This window comes from Anser brachyrhynchus (assembly GCF_964034855.1).
Source record: "Anser brachyrhynchus genome assembly, chromosome: 8".
Taxonomy (NCBI): domain Eukaryota; kingdom Metazoa; phylum Chordata; class Aves; order Anseriformes; family Anatidae; genus Anser; species Anser brachyrhynchus.
Window position 1 is genome coordinate 22,231,360 of NC_137702.1, and position 25,620 is coordinate 22,256,979.

Below are 25,620 nucleotides of genomic sequence, written 5' to 3' on the forward strand. Positions count from 1 at the left end.
CAGGAAAAAGCTGGTTCTGAATCATGTGCTTCTAAGGAACTGAGGTTAACACCAAACAGCAGAGTTTTTAAGCCAGTTTTACTTTGACTGGTACCTGAAAAAAAATAGCATCTATATCCACCGTATGTATACAAACTATACAGAACCACTGCTTTCAACCAAAGGAACAAACGAAAAACAGCATAGAAGAAATTTATTAAGATAGCACTATTTATACAAGTTACTCATGCTAGAAAAAAGCATAAATGATAAATGTAAACATTTGTTTACAGAATACTTGTTTTCCTTGTAAAGGTGCAAATGATTTCCATATGTAAACACAATATCAACCTTGAGGGGAAAGGGGGCTTTTTAAAAACTTTTAATGACCCATTTATTACTGTAGTGTAATTTTTACTATATTCAAGCACATTAAAATGCTGAGTTACATGAATCAAACTATGAAGTTAAAGAACTTAAGATATCAGCACTGCCTTTTTCATCTCAAGAATTTACAGTCCTGTCCTCTTACTCTTTTAAAATCAGATTTAGTAAGGTCCAAAGTTACACCAAGTGCAACAGGTCTGTCTTTCATACTAGATAGAAATTACAGTACAAATGTATCAGAACCTTTGAGTCTAGAGTTCCTCTTTCCTCTCTCCCCACCCCTGGGTACCTCTGCACTCACCAAAACATGATAAGTTACAGTGCCAGCAAACAGTCCTTCCCCTCCAAACTCTTTAATGAGTCTCAGATCTTTCCCTGCTCAAAACCAGCCCAGAGAAAGTACATAAAAATCACTAAGAGGGAGGTTACCGTCTCGTCACGGTCAGTGTTTTACAACAGGAATTCTGAAGACACAGACAAGAGGCAGGAGGGCAGCTAAAGTGATGCTAGTCTAAGCATTTTTCACAGCAGGCACTGACTGTGGGTCTGCCACTCTAGCAAGAATCTGAGGAGTGTTGATCTAGGCTAGTAAGAATTAACAGATGACACCTGCATACCAGCTTCAGACAAAAAGTGATATCTAGTAGGCAATGTGAGAAAGATTTTTCTAAGTAAGCAACAACTAGTTGTTTCTAGGTTCATATACAGGGGCGTTGAGAGACAAAAGCTGAACTTCTGTACCACACACTGTACACTAAAAAGGCGTTGTCTGAAATCCTTTTCACTCTCTTTTGGGGCATTTCACTGATTCAGTCGATAGATGAGAGTTCCAGTTCTACTTCTTGCCTCTAGCAAGACTGAAAAGATACTCAGGGCACCCATCTTCATACCTCTCCTGTACTCTAAGAGACCCTAACACATACCACAAGGGTTGGAACCACAATAGCTTGCAGGACATAGCCCTGCCCTAACCATCAACCCATCAAAACTCAAATTGCACATGCACATATACATATATATAAAATACATATATATATATGCACACATATATATGTATATAAAAAGCTGGAATCATCGCTGTGAGCGATACAAAAAAAATACATGATACAAATTAAATGAAAAAATAAATATACTCTGAGCACAGGAAAGCTTCTGTGCAAAGGTGGCACCTTGCAGGTCAAGTACTTTTTTTTTTTTTGAAGCTCTCTGTAAATAAGGCAAAAGCAATGTTTTCCGTATTACTTTCCTCTTTCGCCCACCACACAGCTGCCACATCCACTGCTCACAGCAGGAGGGAAGGCAGGAAACTCTCTTCCTTGCCAGACTCCCATTATAGCTTGTAGTCTTTACATCAGTATTACTTACACTATAGTGACATTTACAGTTTGGTTTATCCAAAATTGTAGACTATTTAGAAAAAATACGGACATAAGCAACACTTCTACTTTTGTCCAGTGGTTCCCTGGAGTCTGACAACGTGGTCTCCCATTGGGCACACTCTGACAGAAGTCATTTTTATAGTTCCATAAGAAAGAGTTACATTGGGTCTAGACCGTTCATACTAGAGCTGCAAAGAGGTCCAGTGTCAACAAGTCTCTTCAGTTTTTCTAGAAACGAGAAGCTAGGGGTCTCCTTCCCTCTCGATGCTTACCATATATGAGATTCACAGTGTGTCATTTTGATAACACCTACTCCTCCTCCCAGCCGCCGATAGTTCATCCCACCATACAACCTGCAAAGACAAAGCTTCCGTGAGCACACTGCTTCAGCTCCTTCTTGGAGCTACCACTGGAAAGACTGAACCAGCCTTTGAAACCCCAGTTACCCCACTGATAACCTCTGGTTACAGCAGATCGTGACAAGTAACAGGGCAGCAGGCTTTTTACATACTTCCAAGGTAAACGCTTTTATTTGCTTATGCCTTTCTCTATCAAAACAAAAATTGCTTCTTGTTTTGACACGATAGTTTTCTGTTACTTGAGTAATCACTTGCTTTCTCCCTGTCTTGTTGTGTGCAAGATTAAAAAAAACAACTTACCGGCTGTAGCTGACCTTGGGCTAACGTTTTGGATAGCACTGGATCAAGGAGAGGGTTGTCACTTATAATTCAAGTCATTTCTCTTACATTTCTAATATCCTAAATTCAGCTGATCTGACCAAGATATAACACATCCCAAGCACCATCTGCTTCTCCAAGATATGCTACTGAAATGGTGCCTGCATTTCATATGGAAATCTGATCCCTATAGACTCCAGTATCCTACTCACTTCAGCTGCATGCTTCTGTGCCACTGAAGTCTACTGGCAGAAATAGGAGTTCTTCAAACAACTCTTACTGATACCATTTGGGATTAACAAATTGTATCAGAAGAATTTCTCATCAGGCTACACGCATACACTAAAAACCTTCTCAGAGCAAGAAGTTCAGCAAAGAAAAAAAGATGTAGCTGATCAACATCTGGTCATCGAAATAAGTGAGGGGGAAAAGCCCACAAGCTATTACCTTGAACAACCTCCTAAGCTTCTGTGGAAGCCAGCCCAGACAGTAACTCTTAATTCAACATATGTTATGGTTACGGTCACTGGAAGTAGCTGAAACAATGCAGCTAAGGAATATGAAGTACGTACTACTTTCTATTCAGCTGTTTTTTCCTCAGCAGTTCATAAAGCATTGACCATAGCTCAGCAAACAAAGGGAAGGGTCTCCACTGCTTCTCATGACAGCTTGTCTCAGAAGAAAAGGATTAATTTACTAGTATTATTATACCAGAAGGAATAAGGACATTAATTTCTATTCCTCTCCCTACACCCTTCCAGATTACTAAAGCAACAAGAATACAGATAGGAGATTGAAACTTTATACTAATCCGATTTGGGAATAAACATACAGGTAATTGCTTTCAAGTGTGGTTATGAATAGAAAAGAAATGGGAAATACAAACCAGCAATTTCATAATTTTCTCCCAACTCGTAAATCAGACAAAATTCTAATTCTTCTAATGCCTTCCAGATTTAAAGGGGAAGAATGTCATATGCTCAAAGTATTCCATTTCAGCTCCTCCAGACAGATTTGGAAATCAGAGCCTCAGCTTGATAGCCAAAAATGAGTAGGCTGAATTCTACACCATGACTGTGAGCTCGTTCTGCTAAGGGCAAGCTTGTTTTTGGAAGCAGAAGAGACGCAGCCCAAAATAAACAGAAGGGGCAGATCTCTTTCGGCGTGGTTCATTTTTATAAGTTCAAAAGCAGCATTTAAAAACAAATTAGGTTTTGGTATGACATTTTACCCAGCAAGCCTGCTAAACAGCTTTAGTCTGGGTCTCAATTACCTACCTATACATGGCTTTCCAACCTGAAAAAAGATGCAATGAGACTTTATTCATTCAGTGTTAGTTACCCTTTGCAATACCAGGGTGGGAAAAAAAATAGGCAGAACTCACTCCCACTCCACCTAAAATGGAGTTAATGGCTGGAGTTCAAGCAGAAATTTGCAAGAAAATGTTTCTCAACTGCCCCTTACTCCTATAGTTATGGACATGGGGATTGCAGTAGTTAAATGACATCAGGATATTAAAACTGTTCAACTTCCATCCATATTTAAATGGAGAAGTCATATTGTCATGGAAGGATTTCACAGTCAGGCACCAGTGACAGAGATACAAGCCTGCCACAAGGTCAGTGTGAGCAGCAAGTGCCCCTTGTATATGGGGATTTCTCAGCCTTAGACTGCATTTCTGGAATAATGTGGTAGCAACAGCTGAAAGAAGTTCCTGTGCCTTCACTTTTTTTTCTTTTTAAATACAACCCTCTTTCTTACAGTTCCATGCAAACTAACAAGCTACAGCATGAAACTTATTCTGGTTACTGCACCAAGTTCCTCATGATGGTGTATGTCATTTTTCTAATTTGCCTAGGACAGTTCCAGCTGGGTAGCAGCAGCTATAGCTGGAGATTGCCATTTGATTGTTTCACAAACTTAGTTACCTCCACGTGTTTGCATCCGGATCAAACACCTCAATGGTCTTCAAGTACGTTGTGCCATCAAAACCCCCCACTGCCATTAGCTGTCCATTCACCACTGCAAGGCCAACCTGTAAAACAACCATCACAGATAGTCGCTGTTTAGCTGGGATGTACTGAAAAGACATGTTCCTCAATGCATATCCTGAAACGAATGGTTAAAACAAGTATTAATAAAAGGGTTTAGTAACCATTTTTGGGGAAAGTCAGTCTACAGTAGAGAATTTTTGGGGAAAAGAGGACAAACAAAATAGCCTAGAATGCATCTAGCTAGAACATACTGATACAGGATGCTACACAGTCCAAGTACTGGGCTTAAAATAGCAAGACATTAAGAGGTAAATATATGTCTGAAAACAGAGAAAGTCTCAGAGAAAAAGGAGAAGGTTCCCTGTATTACCAGCTACAAGAACTGGAACTGCCTGAATAGTTACAGACACATCAGGCCCTAAGCCTTTACCAGCCAAAACACATCATGTCCTGGATGGAACTTCTTGACAAGAGAACACACACACACCAGAATATCTATCAGCCTACAGCCTGGAGTGCTTGCTTAAACTGTGACAGAACCATACGTAAGCCCTGGCCTTCTCCTTTTCAGCTGTGGCTTGGACCATCTGTAAGCACCTTGGTCTCCAGCCTATCTTTCTACAGAAGCGCAAAATCACCAAAATCTCAAACAGTTCTATGGTTTAAGAAGATCCCCTCTATTGAAAACATTGTGGTACAGAGATGACGACGACAACACAATGTAAAATAGTCATTATTTTGCCTCTGAGGAAGTTAGAGCAAACTCAGGAGGGCTGCAGATACAAATGCATCTGTTGAGCAATTTCTACGCAAAGCAAATATAGAATAAACTCGTAACAAAATAACCCTTAATGAGTGACTAAGAGGGACAGTGCTGAACTGCATACTATAAGCTTTGAGGAAGGAAATATACATTGTCCCCAAAACCAGTACTTGAGCAAGTTATGATTCACACTTGCCTCACCAGACACTGAAATACTAACATACAGAATTAATCCATGCTTTACTATATAATCCAGTATCCAGCGATAAATATTCATAACATTTGCATCTGCCCAAGCAAGATGACTACTTAAAACACTGTGTTATAATCTTTTGTTCAGATGCCTACTAAAAGCAGGAAGATTAGCAGTTGATGAAAACATGCTGTCACTTCCTATACCCACATGATTCGGTGAAGAGAAGCAACATTAAGTGAAAGCCCAAAAATCCTGTTCCCACACACATAAAGGCAGTGAAAAAAGGCTTAGCAAGAAGTTCGTATCTAAATACAATTGCTCAGTTTTCCAGCTCTTTCTTCTGGGCAGGCAGGTTTGCTGACCTCCTAATTCATCCAAAGTGCATTGCCGGATGAGACCCAGGTACTAATTTGGACAGTGTTCTCTAATGGTATCACATACCAAATATGGCTACTTCACTAATTAAGAAACTAAAGAACTCCTCTGTTTCCTCAGTCAGTATAACGGACCAAAACTACTGAAGAAGACCTTCAAACAACTGGATGTCCCCATCTTCAGGCATGTTAAGCAGCCGTCTATGGCATGACACGACTACCACTTCACTCTCAGGTCTTAAGTTGCTTTGCCTCTTTGCAAACGTTTCCCTCACAGAAGAATAGAGGTGAAAGTACAGAGGAAGCGAGAGGAAAATCTCAGAAGATGATGCTCTATCCCATGCTCTTAGCACGTTATGTACGTTATAAGCAAGCAAACCAAGCCAAACTCACTCCGCTCCGGCGGGATGTCATGGCCACAACAGGAGACCACTGGTTTGTTCGAGGGTTGTATCTCTCAGCACTACTGAGCTCTGTCGTATCATCTCTGCCTCCCACAGCATATATCATGTCTTGGTACACCGCACAGCCCAGGTGCTTCCTTCTAGTCCCCATGGGTGCAATCGTATGCCAGCGGTTCTCCTGGGGATTGTATCGTTCCACTGCAGAGGAAATGACATATCTTTGGGCAACAGGGTTGGCAAGCAGTGGTATTGCTCTGTCTGTAAAGACACTGCAGTTTCCACACACCAAAGATATAATGTACCAGTTTGTTCTGTCACTCTAATGCTTCCCTTCCCTAAAAAGGTTGCTATTCTCTCTCCTGTCTCCAATCCCACACAGTCAATCACATAAAGCATCTTCACTCAACAAGAAGCTGGCAGTGCTAGAAAATGATCTGCATTACCATCTTGCGGTAGTTTGACCTTTGGTACTTTCCCTGCTGGGGAAGGGCTGTTGTAGGGGGGAAAAAAAAAGATATGCTTGCAACTGTTATGCAAACGAATGAAGTATTGTATTCAGGACACAGTGCCAAATGCAGCATCAAGAAACAAAAACACGACACACACACAATCAAGTAATAGGGGTTCACAAGTCCAGAGAGTGAATAATAATATAGCAAAACCACACCTGAAGGAGAAAACACCCAGCAAATGACCACCATGATATTCAGCTGCTACCTGAAGACATTAAGGACAACAAACAGGACCATGACAAGCTCTGACTGCAGTGAGGGACAGCAAAAGGCATACCAGTATTGAGAGGAGAAGTTCCATCAGAGCCTCCCACTGCATAGAGGAAGCCCCCTAGGACAGCCACTGCAACTCCCAGGCGCCTGGTGCTCATGGAAGCCACTCGAGTCCATTTGTTTTCTTTGGGATCATACCTGGCAGAAAAATAAACACCAGAGCTCAGCAAAGCACCAACATCTTTGCAAAAGGGACAGGAAGACTCATCTTATACTCTCCAAAGAAAAATCCCCATGAGATCTGAACATTTACCTTCTCTGAAGTTGATCTGCACCTGCTAAGAGACCCACTTCTCCTTGCGCCCCACTTTTAAAATTAAGTACCTTTCCACAATGTTGAGACAAGAGACACCATCCTGGCCACCCACAGCATAGAGGTAGCCCCCAAGAACCGCTACTCCGACACTGGTCCTGCAGGTGCTGGTGGGAGCCACGTCACTGCTCCACTGATTGGTCTTCGGATCATATCTAGAAAAACACCAAACAGGACAAGTTGTTTGTCTAGGATGCTTCAGACTCCCCCATGCTTGGGAACTACGGAGGCAGTAAAGTTTGCCTATCTTGAGCTTGAACTGCACAGCAACTATTTATAAGTTGGATAAGCGTCCTAAAATGATGTAACGCATCCAATACATGTTATCCCAGGGACGTTCAAACTGCAGCTTGGATGATTCAAACTGAAGATTAAAGGTTCAGACTCGTAAGAGAGCAGGTTACCAGGGTCTGGCTGACACGTGGTAACTTACACTTGTGCAGAGAGCAGCAGGCAGAGTTGCTCTGCTGGATGTTCTCTGCAGGTCACACAAGAACTCAGCTAGCACTGAGTGAGACCTGCACTTCTAGATAAAGGTGAAGGAACCAGGTGGACTTGGGAACCCAGAGACAAGAAAATATAGTGCAGAACATTGGAGACGTAACACTAGGGTCATGATTTGGGAACCCAGGAGTACGCAAAGAGATGTGGAAAGAAGGGGAGGAATGAGATATTTGTATAGCTCATTGGATTTGTTAAAGGGAAGACAGAGTGCTAGGAGTCATGGGGCTTTTAGCCATGCAGACTGCTGTATGCTGCTCCCAGAAACAGGAAGCTTGACACAGCTTGTTTGACTCGTCTTCCACAGGTCTAGAACTGACCTATTTTCCTCCTCCTGCATTTGCAAGGTTCCTTAATTCTGTAGTTACCAACCCACAATGAAATTCCAGGATGCTCAGCACTGAAGCTATGCCTACTGTAACCTCACCTTCCTCAACAATGTTAAAAACAAACCAGCAAATGCAAAGAAGGTTAACCAGGATCATCACTGCTCCCAATTACAGCCAGACCCACCTCCTGCCTATTCCTTCCTAATACCAAAGGCTACATCTTTTCTCATTAAGTTGGGGATAACATGACAAGCTGCTACACGTGAAGACCTAGTTCAGCAGTAAACCAACACTATATTGAAGAGGTATCCATGCAGGTAACGTAATATAAATTTCAGGCTCTCAGCAGGAAAAGAACGCAGCTCACAAAACCGAACCATTTTTTAAAAGGCTGCACCCAAGTTTAAATATTCAGAGCTAACAGTTTGCATATAGGCCTTACGAAGACCTACCTTTCCACACTGTTAAGATAAGAGGAACCATCGTGGCCTCCCACTGCATAGAGGAGGTCATCCAGAACACTGACTCCAACGCCACAGCGTCTTTTGCTCATGGAAGCCACCATCCGCCACTCGTTGGTCTGAGGGTCATACCGCTCCACACTGGAAATTGCATCCCCGCTGCACCAGCCCCCCACTGCAGGAACCAAACACAAGAAAGTGTCACAACAATGCACCGAGCTCACATATTGTACATGTGCCTCATACATATGATCCCTCTGGACTTTGTCAGCCTTAACCCAGTAGCCACATCTCTCAGAGTTCCTCATTCTGAGGATTATAATTGGAAGACAATGTCATTTTCAAGATATGTACATAAGTTTGGGAGTACTGTGGCATTAACACCACCAAAAAGATAATATGAGCCAGAAAGTGTAAGTTAACTCAAACCTCCAGATATTAACACACAGGTCATTTCAGAAAAATGTGGAAAAGATTAGGCTTACAGGAACACTATCAGCAGAAAAAAATAATGAACACAGACTTGAATCTCCTGACTTAAGCCAGCAGGAGTTGTACACACCTGCAAAGAGTACTTCTCCACAGCGGATGGGTTTGCGTGGTCTGGTTCGTGGTCCTTGCATCAGTGGCCTCTCTTGGGGCAGCAGGAGATAGTTTTTGGCTTCATCCACTAAATCCCTGTGCAACACAGGAAAATATTAATTCCCAAAGTTGACGAGATACAGGTCTAAGGAAAAAGCACAAACCAAAGCTGATGGCAAGAGCAGTCAGCAACAGTTGTACACTTCAGGTATTCACAAATCACATAAGTGCATGAATAGCTCTAGTTAAAACACGCACTGTCACCTAAATACTCATCAACTGCTTACAAGTCATTTAGAAGTAGATCAGTATCAATATTTGGCTGGAGTTTAATATTAGATATTACAAGCTATAAAGACTGATTTAAAAAATGAGATTTGTCAGGCTTACTGTACAGAAAAGAAAAACCCAGTCTGCCTCAGGCTAAATCTTAACAAATCAGTGGTTTTGCCTGGGAACAAAACAGGACTTGAAAAGCACACAAATACATAATACACACACGACCAATAGATGGAGATAGTACCCTTCTGATGAATATTTTCTCCATGAGCTCTGGCCACCTCACACTGTCCATCCATTCATGACTTGTCACCTGGTCTAATCCTAATATTCCAAACCCTTGAATAAAACAAAAAAGAAAAAAAGTCCTCCTTCCCTCTAAAAGCGTGGAATTCCCCCAGTATGAACGCTTAATTCAGGAAGAGAAGAGTTTAGCCTATCCCTTTAACTTTTCCACATTAAGCACAAAAAGAAAAATTGCGTGCTTTATAGATAACGCAGAACTCAGCAAAACTAGAAAGATGAGACTTATACCACAAGAGAAGGAAACAACAGTTTCTTTGCACTAGCATTGCACAAAACAGCAGACTCTAATCACTGAGTCCTATTCAGTTATCAAAGTCAAGATGTTTTGCATACAGAAACTACTTTAAGTCATGAAGAGATTATGAATAAATACCATGGAAGTGGTAAGCTGCAATGAAAAGCCATGACTACAGAAATAAAAATGTGAAATGGAAAACAATACACTGAAGGGTATTTTACCAAAAGTCAACCTGTGTACTCAAAGTCTGCTATTTCGCTGAAAACTTTAAAAGAAAAAAAAAAATCCTCTATGGCACACTACCAACTATTATGCAAATAGGAAATGCTGTCTTGCATTTCTTCTCCTCCCAGTTGCAAAAGAGGAAACTGTAAGATATTACCCATTTACTACTGACAAATAAATAGTTTCAGAGAACAGATGTAAATAAGGCACTCAAAGACAACACAATCCTATTCTGTAAATTAGCAAGGAGATTTACCGGCATTCCTCATCGCTCTTAATAAGAGGATCAGAGCCCACTGTACCCACAAGAAACTTGGGACTCAGCAGTGGCAGACGGACGTGCTGTAGGACCTGCAACACAAACCAGAATATCACTGTAGATAAGTCACATATTCCCACACAGATGTAAAGAGAAGCAAAATTGGAAAAAAAAAGATTGGCTAACAAGTTTTTGATAGAGAGTTAATAGTTCCTCTAATAAACATATGAGTTCTTTACACATCCAAACTCTAGCATTTGAGTTTAACATAGCTCAGCTTACAGTACACCTTCACCTTTCCAAATATCAATTTAGATAGGCAGAAGGCAGGCAATCAGTTTTTGAAAAGGGACAATCCAATGGATTTATTAACAGATGAGAACACGCTCACAAAAATACGGATGTCAATATACCTGCCTGAAACACGAGTTAGAAGTTTTATCAACAATTTAGCTCTCTTAAACGTGAGTGGTATTGCATAGAACAAATAACATCCCTTTCATATCAGCTTACAATTCAGAAGCACAAACAGGTACAGACAGAAGGGCCTAAAAAGGCACACAGTTTAGCACCATTAAGAAGAGCTAGCTTGAGGATAGCACGGTTTTTTGTTTGCTTTTAAATAATTTTCAAAAGCTTTCCACCAAATAAAGTTGCATTTAGTATCTGCATTTCCAAAATAAAAACACCGAGGTAGACAGACTCTCACTTCTTTTGATCAGGAAGCCTGGGACTTCAGAGGCTTTCCAGTTGACAGCTTTGTCAGAATGGGTGCTTCTCTGAAATGGCTTGGCCTAGATGAAACGCTGCATTTCAACAAAAGCATTCTGACAAGCTCCAGCATAAGATCATGAGGGCTGTGGCATACATCAAATAGCAGAGCTTAAAGATGCACCTCAAATGAAGGCAAGCTTTTTCTTACCCACCTTTTTTTTTTTTTTGTACAACACTCAAAGCAATCCAGGCAGGTTTGTCTGGACAGACCACTGGAATGATCTAGTTTGGCAAGTCCTACCTGGAAAGAATTCAATAAAGCCCCTATTAAAAGGTCTAGCCACTGCATCTTTCAGCCTAGATGAAAGGAAAATGCAAGCCTTCTAACACAGGGGGAAGTCAGAGAGAACTACTGTGTCATTGCACACGTTCAGAACTGTCACGCTGCTGTTACACCGCCGTATCAGTCCTCATTACTCTTCCCCTAGATAAAGGGGTCTCAAATGTTATTGTGCTCAGCATTACCTGTGGCAGCTGGGGTCTTCTTTCTTGAATGCTGTATTTCACCCAGGCCATCACCGCGTTGAACACCTGCTCTTCGCTGCGAACATTTAACTCGTCGCTGGATATAATGTCTATGAGCTGATTGGCAGGAAGCAGCATGAACTCCTCGCTCTCCATTACCTGGTTAAATAGAAAAGGAAACAAAAAAAATGAGGACGGCGCCCAAAGCACCAGAACCTTTCACCGCTCCAGCACTTCGGTGCAACACTAAAGGACAGACAGCCCGCTTGAACTAGAGCCCAAGGGACCGATCCAATGAAATACCAAATATCCATCGCTGCCTTGACATCAGCACACGAAGGGCTTGCTGTATGGTACAAAATGCAGACCCTAGCAACACAGATGCAAGTGAAAAAGTATCACAATTTTTTAGTAGGACACTTTTAAAGGGTTAAACCACAGATCATACTGACCAGGTTTCAAAATTTAAGAAAACCCTTTCTGTAAGATCAGCCTTCTCATTCACCACATGTAAAAATAAGATTACACAGGTGATAAATACTTCACTGAAAAGCAGTATCAGAAATAGAAAAGATCTATTCACAAGGAATCCAAAGCAGAACACAGAAGCAAGTCTCAGAAACAAGTTACCAGAGGCATTGTAAAGAATATGGAAAATCTTCCTGAATGCCAATTTGCGGCAGAACAGAAAATATTTCTGGACAGGGAGACAGATTCATTTGATCCTGTCTCTTTCATTGGTTTTAAATATAGAGAGAGCACGTGTGAGTCCAAAGGCACTTAAGAGGGAATCAGAGCCTCCTAAGGACTCATCCCTCGTGAAATTCAAGCCACTGACAATCTGCAAACACGTTAATTCCTTCGGTACCCAAGACAGCGACCGATTTCTCAGGAGGCCTTGGCTGCCGCTGGGGGACGGCGCGCACAGCACAGCCCAGAGCACACGTGCACCTGCCTGCAGAATACCTCGGGAGGCTGCAGAGCTAGCACACCACTGCGTCTTCCGCACAGGTACCAGGTAGATGGGAAAGCTGCAAGAATCTAAGGAAAGAACTGCAGAAAAGGTTTGATTGATAACCATTAGTTCGACTTCCCCATGAGCATTTCCAGTCTGTAGCCTGTAATCCGAGAGATTCAGTAAGAGAAGATAAATATTGGCTTGTCTTTATAATTTGCAACCACATTAGAATTGCATGACTTATGCTATGATTTGCAGCATAAATGAAAGAAAAATCCATGCTCATAATGATACCATTATCTCAACAGCAATTACATGTACAGTTCTTTTAATTACCTAAAGAAATGACTTAAAAGCACTGAATAAATGTGCAGAAATTGCCCAGTTACTGGCAACAACAAACACTGTTAAAAAGGAACACAGAAAACAATGAGGTCAGTCACCAGACTTTGTTCTGGGATCCTGTGGGCTTTCAGGGGCAGTGAGAGTCACAAGGTGGGCCCACGCACTTCAGCCTCAGCCTACCAACAGGGTGGCTCACAAAGGTCTGTATCAGCATTTTTCCAGTCTCCCTGTCTCCTAATTTTACCCTGACAGTTTAAGTGCTGCCTCAGACTCTGGAAATGGAGGCTCTGGAAATAACGTTTATGAGTTAGGGTCGGTCATCCAGGCTACCCCTTCCACCCTCTGAAAACCCAGCTGCATCAACAGCCCTACAGAACTCAAAGTACTGTAAGCACTTCTGCAGACCAGGCTATTACTGCCATGCAACTTGCTAGTTTACATAGTAAAACTAATTATTTAAAATGCTTAGGCTTATTTTGGCTTAATTATCAGGACACTAATAATTATCTGACTAGTATTAGTGGTCTATTTGAGTGACTTGCTTACAAGATGCGAACAAAATCAGGAAAGTGTACAGTACTCATGTTGACTGCTGCACTTACAGATAGAATAAGTGTCAGAGTAGATAATATGGAGTGCAATTTTTGTCTATTGATACAAAGCACGAGTTGTTCAGCCTTACGTGGATTTTCTCCCTTCGTGCAGATGTCAGAGACCAAACAAAAAAATATGAAGGCTGTTCTCACACAGCGGAGCTGTTAATAGAACCATTTCACATTACACGCACAAGATTCACTAGGGGTTTTAGGCAACATATTAAATTGAGGGAAATAGAAAATTTGGAAAAACATTTCACCAAGAAGTTAATGATGTAATGCAGTAATACACATAAAAATTAATAGATCTAGAGGTTAGCACAGCAGAGGACATAAAGCAATTCAGACTGCATTCAAAGTAACTGCATGGGCTGGCCGGATGCCTAGTGCTTAATCTTTTACATTGCCATTCAGGAAATTCCCATCTCGTATTTCTTTTTGCCAGCTTGGAAGAACGATGACCACACAGCCTCCGCAGAGGACGACATTTTCTAACATTCTCTACCTCCAGTGGAGGATGCTTAAGTAGCCAAGTCACTGGCTTACATAAGGGACCACCAATCCACTCTGCAGATGGAAAATAACCAGGCCAAAACATGAGCCCAACAAGGAGCACCATTAACACCGGCTGCAGAGAAACAATTGAAAGGGAAGAGGGGAGCATTAGGGATGAAGAACAGCAAAACTCTCGGAGTACTGAAAGGGACACCAAAGCCTGCCCAGGCCAAACAGTGAGCTAATCTAAGCCGTTGTTTTCCAGAGGCCATGATTTAGTTGAGTCAATCATAATTTGCATCATCTTTGAGGAGGAGAGTGTTTTCTAGAGTGCAAAACTTGCCTGTGTGTGCTTTCACAGGGAAAACAAACACAGGAAGCTATCTTTGAGAAACTGCGAAAGAAAAGAACCCCATAGCGTGCAGCTCTTAACAGCCAGCTGCAAGTATTAATGCTAAAACATTCAAATACAAAATTGTTATGCTGTTAAGAAGTTATTTAGAGGCTTGTAAGCATGCCCTACTCATGTAATAATAAGAAGAGCACTGCTCAAACCATTAAAACCACCAAGTACTGAAAATAAACAACCATCTGGTTACCATCCTGCTCCCGAAAAAAACGCAGAAGAAAAGAAATGCAGAGCAAGCATAGAGCACATAAAATGGTCAGATAAAACGCAGGGCTTTTTGGGAAATCACCAAGTTCCAGAAAAAACAGCCTCTCATGTTAAATAGCAAATTCTGTTTTCCAGTCATAATGGTTAGGAAAGCCATATTTAATTGCAACTTTTAGAGTAAGCTGATGTCATGTGTCTACAGTCAGATATCAAGAATTGTCTTCAGTGTGCCCAACAGTCAAGTTCAATTGTGTTTGCTTCTGCTCATAATTTTCTTAAGTATTATCTGACTGAAATTAATACAATTCCAATCTGCTTCCTCCAGGAGGAAAAAAAAATTCTGAAAGCTGCAATCAATCACATACTGCCACTTCTCTGGGGAAACTAAATTAGCATCAGTACTCAATTCCAGAGTTCCTACTGCCTTTGGAAAGGATCTACCTGTGAAGCAGGTGAAAAGAAGAGGTTTCTCCACAACAAGCTATCTGCTCCAAGGGATAGAAGAGCACGGTTTCAGGAAAAGGCAGGAGATCAATCTCTACCAGGCGGACAGACCTTCATGATGAGAGCACCCGCTTCCAAAACTTACACAAATTCTTTCCCCTCCAATTAGGGCTCTGGCAAGACACCACTTAGAGGCATCGAGCTCTCTTCTGCATCTGGGTGTAATAGTTAAGTAAAGACCCACTCTTTTCCTAGTACTTCTCAGGAAATCCTTCATTATGCTGATCCTTCCCTAAGCTGGGAGATAGCAACTTTTTCTCCTAAAAAAATCTTCTGTGAAGAATTAACAAAGCAAAAATCATTTGGTTTATAAAGGTCAGCCACAAAATAACACAGTTAAATCACTTTTAAACAAATTCTGCTGAATAATAGATGCAAAACTCTGTTTCCGCTGCAGCAAGAGAGTTGAAGACTCCTCTGAGGCAGCTGTATGCTCCCCACACACACCCACATCCAATCCCTATACTCAATACTATTTTTTTTGATGTATCGTCCTTATTTTAAGACCCCTCCAATCACATAGAATCCTGAAGGCTTCTGAAAGGGGAGTGCAATGTTGTGCACAAAGTTGTGCAGCCACCTCGGATGCAACACCAAGCACCAGCGATGCCTGTGGCCCTGCCTTCCGTATCACATTCACCACAGAACTCCAGGGGATGAAATGCCACAGATCACACACAGAATAACAGCACAACGTAGTCCTACAGGTACCTCTTCCCTCTCCTTTCCCCAGCTAATAGCTAGCACCCATCACTATTAGCAGACCAAATGGCAAAATTTGGAAAGAAGCATAAAATAAGAGTTGCCCAAAGGTCTCACATTTTAAGCCACGTTTCCAGCACAGGAGCTCCTTACCTCCTGGAAGTTGTGCTGGGTGAACTTGTCAGCAATCCTCAGCAGTTCACGGCACGAGTGAGTATCGGCAAAAGCTCGGATGCCCAGGCAATTGGAAGGGTCCAACTGTCTCTTGAGGAACTCGCAGCAGGCCTCCTGGATCTCGGCCAGCTGGAGAAGGCAAGCAGCTGGCAACAAGGTCTGGACATTTCCCTCTTCCACAGTGATCTGAGAGGTGTAGGCAAAGTCAATGAGCAGTTCCATGGCCCTTTCGTCGATGTCTCTGATCACAACTTCTGTCTGCCGACTCTCCGCCAGCTCCCCGGTGAACATGGCTCGGAAGTAAGGGCTGCAGGCTGACAGGATCACCCTGTGGGCGTAGATCTTCTTAGCGCCGACTACCAGCACCACATCGCACAACTCCCGGTGCTTCCGGAGAAGATTGATGACCTCCAAAGTTTGTCGAGGGTGCTTGTCGGAGATGTAGGGCATGCGCGCGGGCTGTGGCACCCCTTCCGGCAGTTTGTTGGGATCTCCGAGTGTGCAGCGGCTGGTCACGTCCATTCCGGTCTCTCCTGGTCGAGTACTGGTACACCTGCAGCAGGGAAGCCATGAGACAGGACCGTCAGCAGCTCATCGATCACTGCCACGCAAAGCTTTAACGCTCACACCAATTAGGGGTGCAAAAACAGCACTGCCTGTAGCTCCGCGTGAGAATGTGAAAACACACGCTCATGCGCAAAAAGAAGCAGTCTCAAGCCAAAGTATACCTAGAAATAAACAAATGTCCACCTTCAGGCTTATATTTATATCTATTTTATATGCTTTCTATGACACACTGCTGTAACATCCAACTACACATACATATTTATTAACTGAACCTCAAAAGAGCCTTGTGTGGTAGAGAAATATCCCCATTTCAGAGACAGTGACTCAAAGCAACGAAGATTATCTGACTGTCCCATTCTCACTTGAGTTTTGTCAGTGCTGGAGATGGATTTCCACTGCAAAGAATTCCAGTCACATAATTTAACCAAACTTCTCTGCTCTCCTACCTACATTTTGTATAGGGTCGCTCATCACTGATACCTAACCACGTTCAACTGTCACGCAGACTTGGGTAACTTAAAATGGCCTGAAGCCTACTACAAGGATCTTTCAAGTTCACAAACTATCCATTTAATCATTACCTCTTCTGTTATTTTTAAATTAAGGGAGCTTCTGACACAATCCACCTTCCCTGACACATTTCAACAAAGGTCAATCCTTCCCAAGAATGGCAGACTAGGAGCTGCAGAAGGCAACTGGGATTATCAAACCAATCAGAAGAAGAGTCAAAAGCAGAGTATCCAACTATTAGCCTACCAAAAAGAAAAAAAAAAGAAAAAAGTCTAGGTGGTAATTTTAGAGATGAGAAATCATTTGGGAAGGTGCAAGCTAAGTTTCTGGCACAGAGTAGGTAAGAAATACTATCCTGCTAGCTCCATGTGTAATGTTCTAGCTACTTGCTGTTCTCCTTTACATAACTTCAGGTCTCTCTCCTCCATCCCTCGCATCCCCAAGCAGACGTCAGCTCTGCCGTGGTTGAAGTGCAATATCCCTCTGTGCAGCAGTGCTGAGAGATGATGCTTGGTGCCCAGTCTGTAATGGTGACACCCCACACAGCTCCTGTACGCTAACTGGAGGGAACAGGAATGCAGTATTGCCCCGAGCCCTCCTGCACTTCTGTAGGGATGAACCAAGCTGACACATCTCATACCTCACTTTGCAAGCTGTCTGCCAGCATCCCAGGCTTCACTACCACATTAGCACTGAATTCAGCCATAAACAAAAAGAATTAAACCCAACTCTGTTTTCAGCAACCTGAGTTTGCAGATCAGTGCACACCACGGGCGCCACACACTTAACTGAGACATCATTTTGCATGCTCAGAGCATTATTTCTGCCCCATACTATACATGCAATTACTAAAAAGGATGCAACAGCACCTATCAACTGCTATGAAAATAAAGAAAATACGGGAAATTACCGCCTCTTCCACTTCAAAAGAAAACATCATTTGGAGCTGGTAAAATGTACAGAGCAAAGCAGCAGAACGATGGTAGTTCTGAGGGAGTGCACAGGCTGCTGGAGGTACGCTGAAAGAGCCAACACACATCTTATCCATTCCCAGCTTCTCTGGTACACTGGTATTTGGGAGCTACACTACCTCACTTTGTTCATACTAAGAGTTAAAATGAGATCGCTCTGCCATTGCTCGATGTATTTTGCAGCATGCTTGAAGGAAAGGATTAAATAACTCACATCCTTTCCTCTCATTATTATGTCAAATGCGTTTTTTAACCACAGGTAAACCAGTCTCTTCGCAGCAGTTCAAATTATTCACTTGCATCTTAGACTGTTTTCCCATTCCCCCCACACCCTCTCCTTGATCATGGGATTCAGATGTTTCAGACCATTACCTCTTCCTCATATCTTACTTACACAGATCCAGCTGGGTCTCCCCTCCGGGTTTTGCTGCTTGCTCCTGCTCAGCCTCTGCACCTTAAATGCCTTGGCTTTTTTTTTTTTTTTAATTATTTCTTGTTTTTAATCCCTACTCTATCTTTCTTCAATCCATCACTGTTCTCCTTTCTTGACACCTCTGACAAATCCTCCTGCTGTTACCGGGCCTCTCACTCTCCTCCACCCGCTCTTGTCCCCCACAACCCAAATTCACCTTGTGGGGTGACAACCATTTTCGAAGTTCCTCACAAACAATGCAGCTTAACACTCCTCACAGTAGCAAAAGAGAACTAAGTTCAACAGTACCCCTACAAAAACCTCAAGAAACCTTGGCTAAAGATTAATTTACCTAATTGGCTTTCTTTCGTAGTCCTCAGCAGCGAAGGCCACAGGATAAGTAATTTAATCCCTCAACCAAGGGATGGAGAAAGGTGGGGACAAAATCCTCCTGTACTGAGTCTCTCTCTTGCTAAGCAAGCAAAATGGATTTTGTTGTGCTTTGGGGGTTTAAAGCTGTGTCAAACCCCTGGGAGAAGGAAAAAAAAGAAAAGAAAAAGGCCTGATTGAGACGCTTACTGCCGTAATAATTTTGGGCAGTTTGTCATAACCAGGCTGTCCATCAAAGCATCTCACCATAGAACAAGCACCCCTTAAACCGACACCCATTTCACACAGCTACAGATCACAAGACACGGCCTAGGACCGTGACAGGACCTCCTTTAGGAGAGCAGGACCCTTCGCCATGCCCCAAAACATACCAGGCTTTCCTCAAACAAAGGCAACCCCCTAAGAACACCCCTAAGCCATCTCTCAGAGAGCTTTTTGGATTGGCACTGATTCTAACTGCAAAAGAGACTGGGTTAAGGCTACGGCCCCACAAGGATCACCGTGTGCCCTGTCAACACCGCCACCCAGAACTCTTCGCTGACAGCACAATACGGTGGAGCAGCTTATGTCAGGTGCTTAGCCGGCCAGATTTGGGCCTAGCACTGCTGTGCCAGGCCAGAACAGGCTTTTCTCTCCAAATCTGACTGCTGAACATATCTCCGTTAACTAACCGAAAAGGAAACTGCTTAGTAAGAACTGCAGGAATTTCTGCATTGTTTGTCTGAGTGTGCCCATTGTATCCAGCCTCCTTCCTTCGGGAAGGAAAGTGCTGGTTAATGATTAAAGAAAACTGAATGGATGGAAGAAGAATAATAAGCAAATTAGCACTTCTGATTCATCCGTAACTTATCTGTGGGCAATGCAGAAGCTAGTGATCAATGGGCTCGGGAATTTCCATCCTGGATCAAGCCAGATGCTTGATGTTAAGCACTGTGGGTTGCTGCTATACACAGGCACAGAAGTGTGAATTAAAAGGACACCGTCCAACGGCATGCATCTCCACAAGGATAATAATTTCACTGCATTATGTGTGCATTATGCATATATATGCATAGAGAATGAAACGATGACTCAGTAGCTTAGAGGTGTGAAAGACATAAGGCAGCACTTGATTCTCACATGCTAGGCTAGCTGCTGCCCCCCCTAACACATGCAAAGCTAAGAGCTGCTCCTGAATACTTGGGGTGATTAAGAAGAGTTGAGGACCGAAGAGGAAATGTGTATGCAAGGATAAAAGACTCCTGCTCAGCTATGAAGATATTCTGGGATTAGCTTCCATCAAAATGCAGGGCTGGGGAAATCAGCAAACACAACGGGATTAAGAAAGGGCTGACAATGGATCGGTTTTTGTAGCACACTGCTGAAAAGTACAAATGGGAACGCAGACAGTCTGCCACGCTGTCAGATAAATAGACTGCTCTACCTCCATTTTATTCATCTATGCCAGTTCCCAAAACTTCAATCATTAACATAGGCATCTATGAGACATCCATCCTTACAGCACACAGCAGCTTCTTCAAAAGTTCCAAAAATATCAAAGAAAAATACTTTCCAATACTGTCACAGAGCTCCTTAACTTTAAAGTCAGAATGGCCTGCATTTTTTTGGTTTAAGATTACATCCGCTTTAGCATGAGATTACAAGAAAGCTTTAATGTAATTCTGAAAAAAACAATAGGCTGACATGAAACAGAGACCCACAAAACAGAACAAGTAACAGGCTGAAAAAGTCAACTGAAATCAGACATTGCTCTCATGGACTTCAGTAGCAATGGATTTTATCAACTAATTAAGATAATGAACCAAGCAGTAGCAATTTCTGTCAAAGCCTAGCTGTGAATTTTATGCATACACAAAGAAAAGGTTTCCTAGATTTATTACAGCACTGCCAGGACAAAGACCTTCAGTCTACTACAACACTGCCTACTAAGTAAATGGAAATGCCTAATTGTGGCAAACAAACCTCTGAATTAGTTAGAAACCTAATTATTAGTAAAAATACTGCTGACTTCTTTTCTTACCTAGACAGCAAGGTTTAGGCACATGTTCTCAACAAGGCTGTTATGCAAACATGCACATATAAAATATTGCAGTCAGGTTTATTACTCAAAATGAGGGCAGCAGTGATCCAGCGTGCATGCCCCTATTTACATTGCTTAGTTTGATTTTCACTGTCCAAACCCAGAAATCTCTCAGTTTCACCAAAAATTAGGATGCTGATGTGCAGAAAGATGAGGTTGTTCCTTGAGTCTTCCAAAAACCCTCCTAAACCTTTTGCAGTTTGTCTTGGAAAAGAGCTCTGCCCGTGCAATCAGTTAATTTCCCCAAGTGCATGAGGGCCCCAAGCACAACACCACACTCTGCAACCTCTCCTTCTCGGCAGGGTTTGGCTGCGTGCACTGAAGCCAGCTCCAACACAATGTTGTTGTCACCTGGGAGCAAGCAGGCTGCTGGAAAAGAGCTTGGTGAAACAGCCAGGAGGTCTCCCACTTGGCCTGGGAGCTGCTCCAGCCCTTGTGCCTTGCCTGAACTATGTTACAGGCACATTAGCACCTGACCACGTACCCGGCTGACACTGACCTCCTGGGCTGGCTTTCTGCTTTACCCCAGCCCTTCCTCATCACTACAGACTTGCCTGATGATTGCAGGACTCTTGGTCACCAGATCTGCTCTGCCTTCCTTGCCCAGGTACCATGGGACTATGCCCTTCTTGGCGAGGTCCCCTCTGCCTTGCTGTTGCCTTCAGCAGAAAAACTTCTCTTGCCACTCCCTGACGGTAAGAGCAGCTTCCCCATCTACTGCTTCATTTCTGATGCAAGATAAATCCAGCTCGAACATCAGCTCGAACATCAGCTCGAACATCAGCTCGAACATCAGCTCGAACATCAGCTCGAACATCAGCTCGAACATCAGCTCGAACATCAGCTCGAACATCAGCTCGAACATCAGCTCGAACATCAGCTCGAACATCAGCTCGAACATCAGCTCGAACATCAGCTCGAACATCAGCTCGAACATCAGCTCGAACATTCTCCCCACCACAGTCCTGACAGTAGTGGCTGCAATTCATTTTCTGTTCAAACTGTGCTTCCCATCCCCCGGACACTGTATGCATTTAATACGAAGTCACCATGCTTGTTAACACAATTACTGACCAAGCCCGGCTCCCCTCCTCTTGCAGTATCTGCCACAACTCTCGCTTGTGGTTTGAAATGGCTGCAGAGCCCTGAGTACAAGGATGAAAGCAAGTGCTCCCCCCCAGCTGCTTAGCTGCACTTCATAGGAAGATCTGGGAGCCTGAAACCCAGTCAGGAAGCTTTCATCCTTTTCTGCTAAAATAAGCAGTAGAACAACAAACAGAAATTTTAACAATCCACACAGAGGCCCTTACAACACAAGGATATTCAGGAACTGAAGTCCACGGCCCGCTGTAGAGCCATGCTTGTCAGGCTAGACTGCAGCAATACAATGCATCCAGGCACAGCGATCCACTGAAGGGTTACCTCAAAAATAATACCCACATAAGTCTGTCAAACACATCATCCGTGCTCTGCACTGGCTTGCCACAGAGGGAGGGAAAACAAAAGGTAGTGAAAGGTCTGCACCAGAAGAGAAAACCTCTCCTTCTTCAGCTCAGCACTGTTACCCAACACCGGAACTACCCCGGCCTGAGTGGCAGACAGAACTTCTGTGCTAGCAAACCTAAGGCCATAACCCCCCAGAATACCTCTGAACTTCAGCACTTTTGTTCTCTGCCTCAATGTCACAAGTAGAAATCAGCAGACAAATTTACAACCTCGATTTTCCCATTAGGAGCCCAAAAATAAAGGAGAGAAAACAAGAACACAAGCCCAGCTATTCACAAATACCATGCTATTTTGCAAGAGCATTTTGATAAATGAAGTACAGCATGAAAATCTGAAGAGATATGGTTTTACATTAGTTAAGATTTAAACAGTCTCAGCTGCAGAAGACGAAGATGGAAGGGAGCTGGTCTGCTACTTAATCTGTCTCGGAGTAAAAAGGAACTCACAATAGAGTCCCATGTACATCCTCATTGTCTAAAAACCACATTTCTTATCTTGGCAAAAATATCAAACAATACATAGCCCCAGTGATGCCCATATCATGTCCCAAGGTTTACTCATTAGCTTAACTGAAGCAGCAGCACAGTCTTTTTTGTTGCGCTTGAGGGGTTTATTTAATTAAACAACAGTGTCACTCCTCAAGGGTTTAAATGATTATTTATTTCTTACCTCCTTCTACAATATAGAAGTCAGAATAATATTTTCCGCAAATGCTACAGCTAAAAACTCTATATAGAGAGTTCATGCATGGTTAACATTCCTTGTCTTCTCTCACACTAACATTTACAGAATTATCCATCGTAAAGTCTCCCTACTTTTAACATCCTAGAGTACAGACAGCCTAGGCAATTCACATTTGCATTTACTTCATTTGGAGGTGTAAAACTTCAGGACACTTTGCTTCCACACAGCTTGTATGCCGAAATATATCTGCTGGTAAGACTTGTCTTTGCACATTTGATAGTGAACAGCCACTAGAACCAGCAATCTTGTTTGCCAACCTGTCGTCATGCTAATTTACTGGAACATTTTTTTTCCTTCTACATAACAGATAATGTTTCTGACATAACCACAGCAAGGCACACTCCAGACTTAAACTTCAGCTGCATCTTCAGCTCATTAGAACTGAGGCAGCTGGCATCCATAATTAGAAGAGGAAATCTCCTTTTCACCCAAGACCTCACCCCATCAAAGGAGCTAAACTCCTTTAGTTAAGGGGAAAATAATACCCCTTAGAAATCAAGTTCATTTTTATTCCCAGGCAGTTTATTTCACACAATCATAACACAAAAGTAATTAAATACTGGATTTTAAACGATAGTAAGTGAGGAGGGGGAGAGGAGAACAGAGAATTATAACTTGTTTCCATACCCTTTTCCTAAGAGCATATTGAAAACTAAATACATAGAAGCAAGGACTAAAGATAAATGCTTTCTATTCTAATTCTCCTATCCAGGTCTTAAAAAAAAAAACGTTTATGGTGTAGGCACTTCTGAAACCAACTCACATGATTTACTGTACTGGGGTAAGAGAAGGACAATTGTTTTTCATCTTACCTGCGCATTGGCTTTCCGTCCATGCACCGTGAAGAGAAACCTTCACCCTACACTTCAAGACCTGATCCAAGACAAGAAAAAAAAAAAGGTGAAGCAAGAGTCTTCTTTCCTCTTCGGTCTGACTCTAGGACTGCAGAACTGACCACATCCACATCCTCATATGCCTTCAAGCTCTTACCCAGCTATAAATTCACAGCCCAGATTAACGACGTCTAGATTGCGGAGAATAAAGCAGAAGAAAACATAATCATCATTAAAGGTAATTTCACCGCAGCTGCATAATGATTCTTTAGGCAAATGGAACACACAGATCAAAGTCAGCAAACTGCCTGCCTCCCCGAATCCTTCGGACTCTTCCACCAAAGGCCAACGTGCCTCGAGGAACCGGGTGCGCTCCCTCGCACGCCTCCGTCAGAAGCAGGAGGTCTCTCCCTGGCGCATTCAGCAGAGATCTGAGGCAGCCTGGCAGCTAACAAGAAACACAGCACCGCTGGGCCAGAATTCGATGCACGATAAAACTTGGGCCTGGAAACTGAAGGTAACTGTGTGCCCCAGAGGTAAGAGCGATGCTAGTACCGGGACTACACCTGCTAAGATTAACGATGCTGCCTGGTGCTGGCCACTTCCACTCTACGTGCTTATTTTCTGAGAGGAATAACAGTTGCAAACTGCACAGCCCTTCCACATTGAACCACTAAATTCTGATTTTAGCGTAGATTATCCCCCTTTTTAAAAGGGCACCCATCACGTCTATTTCAGTTTTAATGACTGAGTTAGGAGTACATTTAATTAAAGCATTATTTAAAGCAGTAAGCCTCTCTTCTTGGCTACGGAAGGATGCTGTGTGTCCATGCTGACATGCACAGGCTTCCTCCCGTCCAGAAACAGAGTGAGGAATGGGAAACCGCTGAAACTTCGGGAAAAGCGCGAGACTGGAAAACTTAAAAACAAAAATCGAGCGAACAAAACCAAAACAAACAGCATGCTGAAGAGACAAGCTGAACTTCAAGAAGGTGAAAACAAACGCTTAGCACTGACGCGGTCAGAGGGGAGCCCGGCACGCAACCCCACCGGCCCGCTGCAAGGGGGGCTCCGGAGGCGGCCGTGCCGCTGCGGGTGCCCGGCAGCCCGGGGAGCCCTGCAGGCGCTGCGAGACGCGGCGGAGGCTCTGCCCGCGGGCCGGCGGCGGCACCGCCTTCGTAATCCCCCGACCGCCCAACGCCGCGAGCCGGGCTCCGGCGGGGCCGGCCGAGGGCAGCAGCGCGGCTCGGGGCGCCGCGGCTCCCCCGCTGCCTCCCCCCCGCACCCCGCGGGCACCCGCGAGCCGGGGGGACCCGCCCGGAGAGCCCCCCCGCACACACACACAACGGGGCTGCCCCGCCGGCTCCGTGCCCTCCCCCGGCTCCCTCCGCAACTCACGCCGGGCGCGGGGAGCGCCGCCGAGCGCGGTCCCTGCCCGCCGCCGTGGGTGCCGAGCGGCAGGAAGCGCAGGGCCCGCACCGCACCGCCCCGCCAACAGCCGCCGCCGCCCGCCCGCCCCTTCCGGCCCGGCCCCGGCCGCCCAGCGC

General features: G+C 43.6%; 1 protein-coding gene across 2 annotated transcripts; it reads right to left on the reverse strand.

The window, feature by feature from the left end:
* Nucleotides 1-176: 176 nt before the first annotated feature.
* Nucleotides 177-25,596, reverse strand: KLHL20 (kelch like family member 20). 2 transcript variants are annotated; one of them, XM_080602009.1, is made up of 13 exons: nt 25,472-25,508; nt 24,231-24,264; nt 24,053-24,113; nt 16,040-16,613; nt 11,671-11,829; nt 10,429-10,523; nt 9,105-9,220; nt 8,534-8,717; nt 7,263-7,406; nt 6,943-7,076; nt 6,143-6,351; nt 4,351-4,457; nt 177-2,098 (listed from the first exon to the last, which is right to left on the reverse strand). In XM_080602009.1, the coding sequence occupies exons 3-13, from the start codon at nt 24,073-24,075 to the stop codon at nt 2,014-2,016; spliced, it is 1,830 nt and encodes a 609-aa protein (XP_080458135.1). In that variant the 5' UTR covers nt 24,076-24,113; nt 24,231-24,264; nt 25,472-25,508; the 3' UTR covers nt 177-2,013. The 2 variants fall into 2 exon arrangements, with proteins under 2 accessions (XP_080458135.1, XP_080458134.1); XM_080602008.1 differs by lacking the exon at nt 24,231-24,264 and having other exon boundaries at nt 25,472-25,596.
* Between the last annotated feature and the right edge of the window lie 24 nt (nt 25,597-25,620).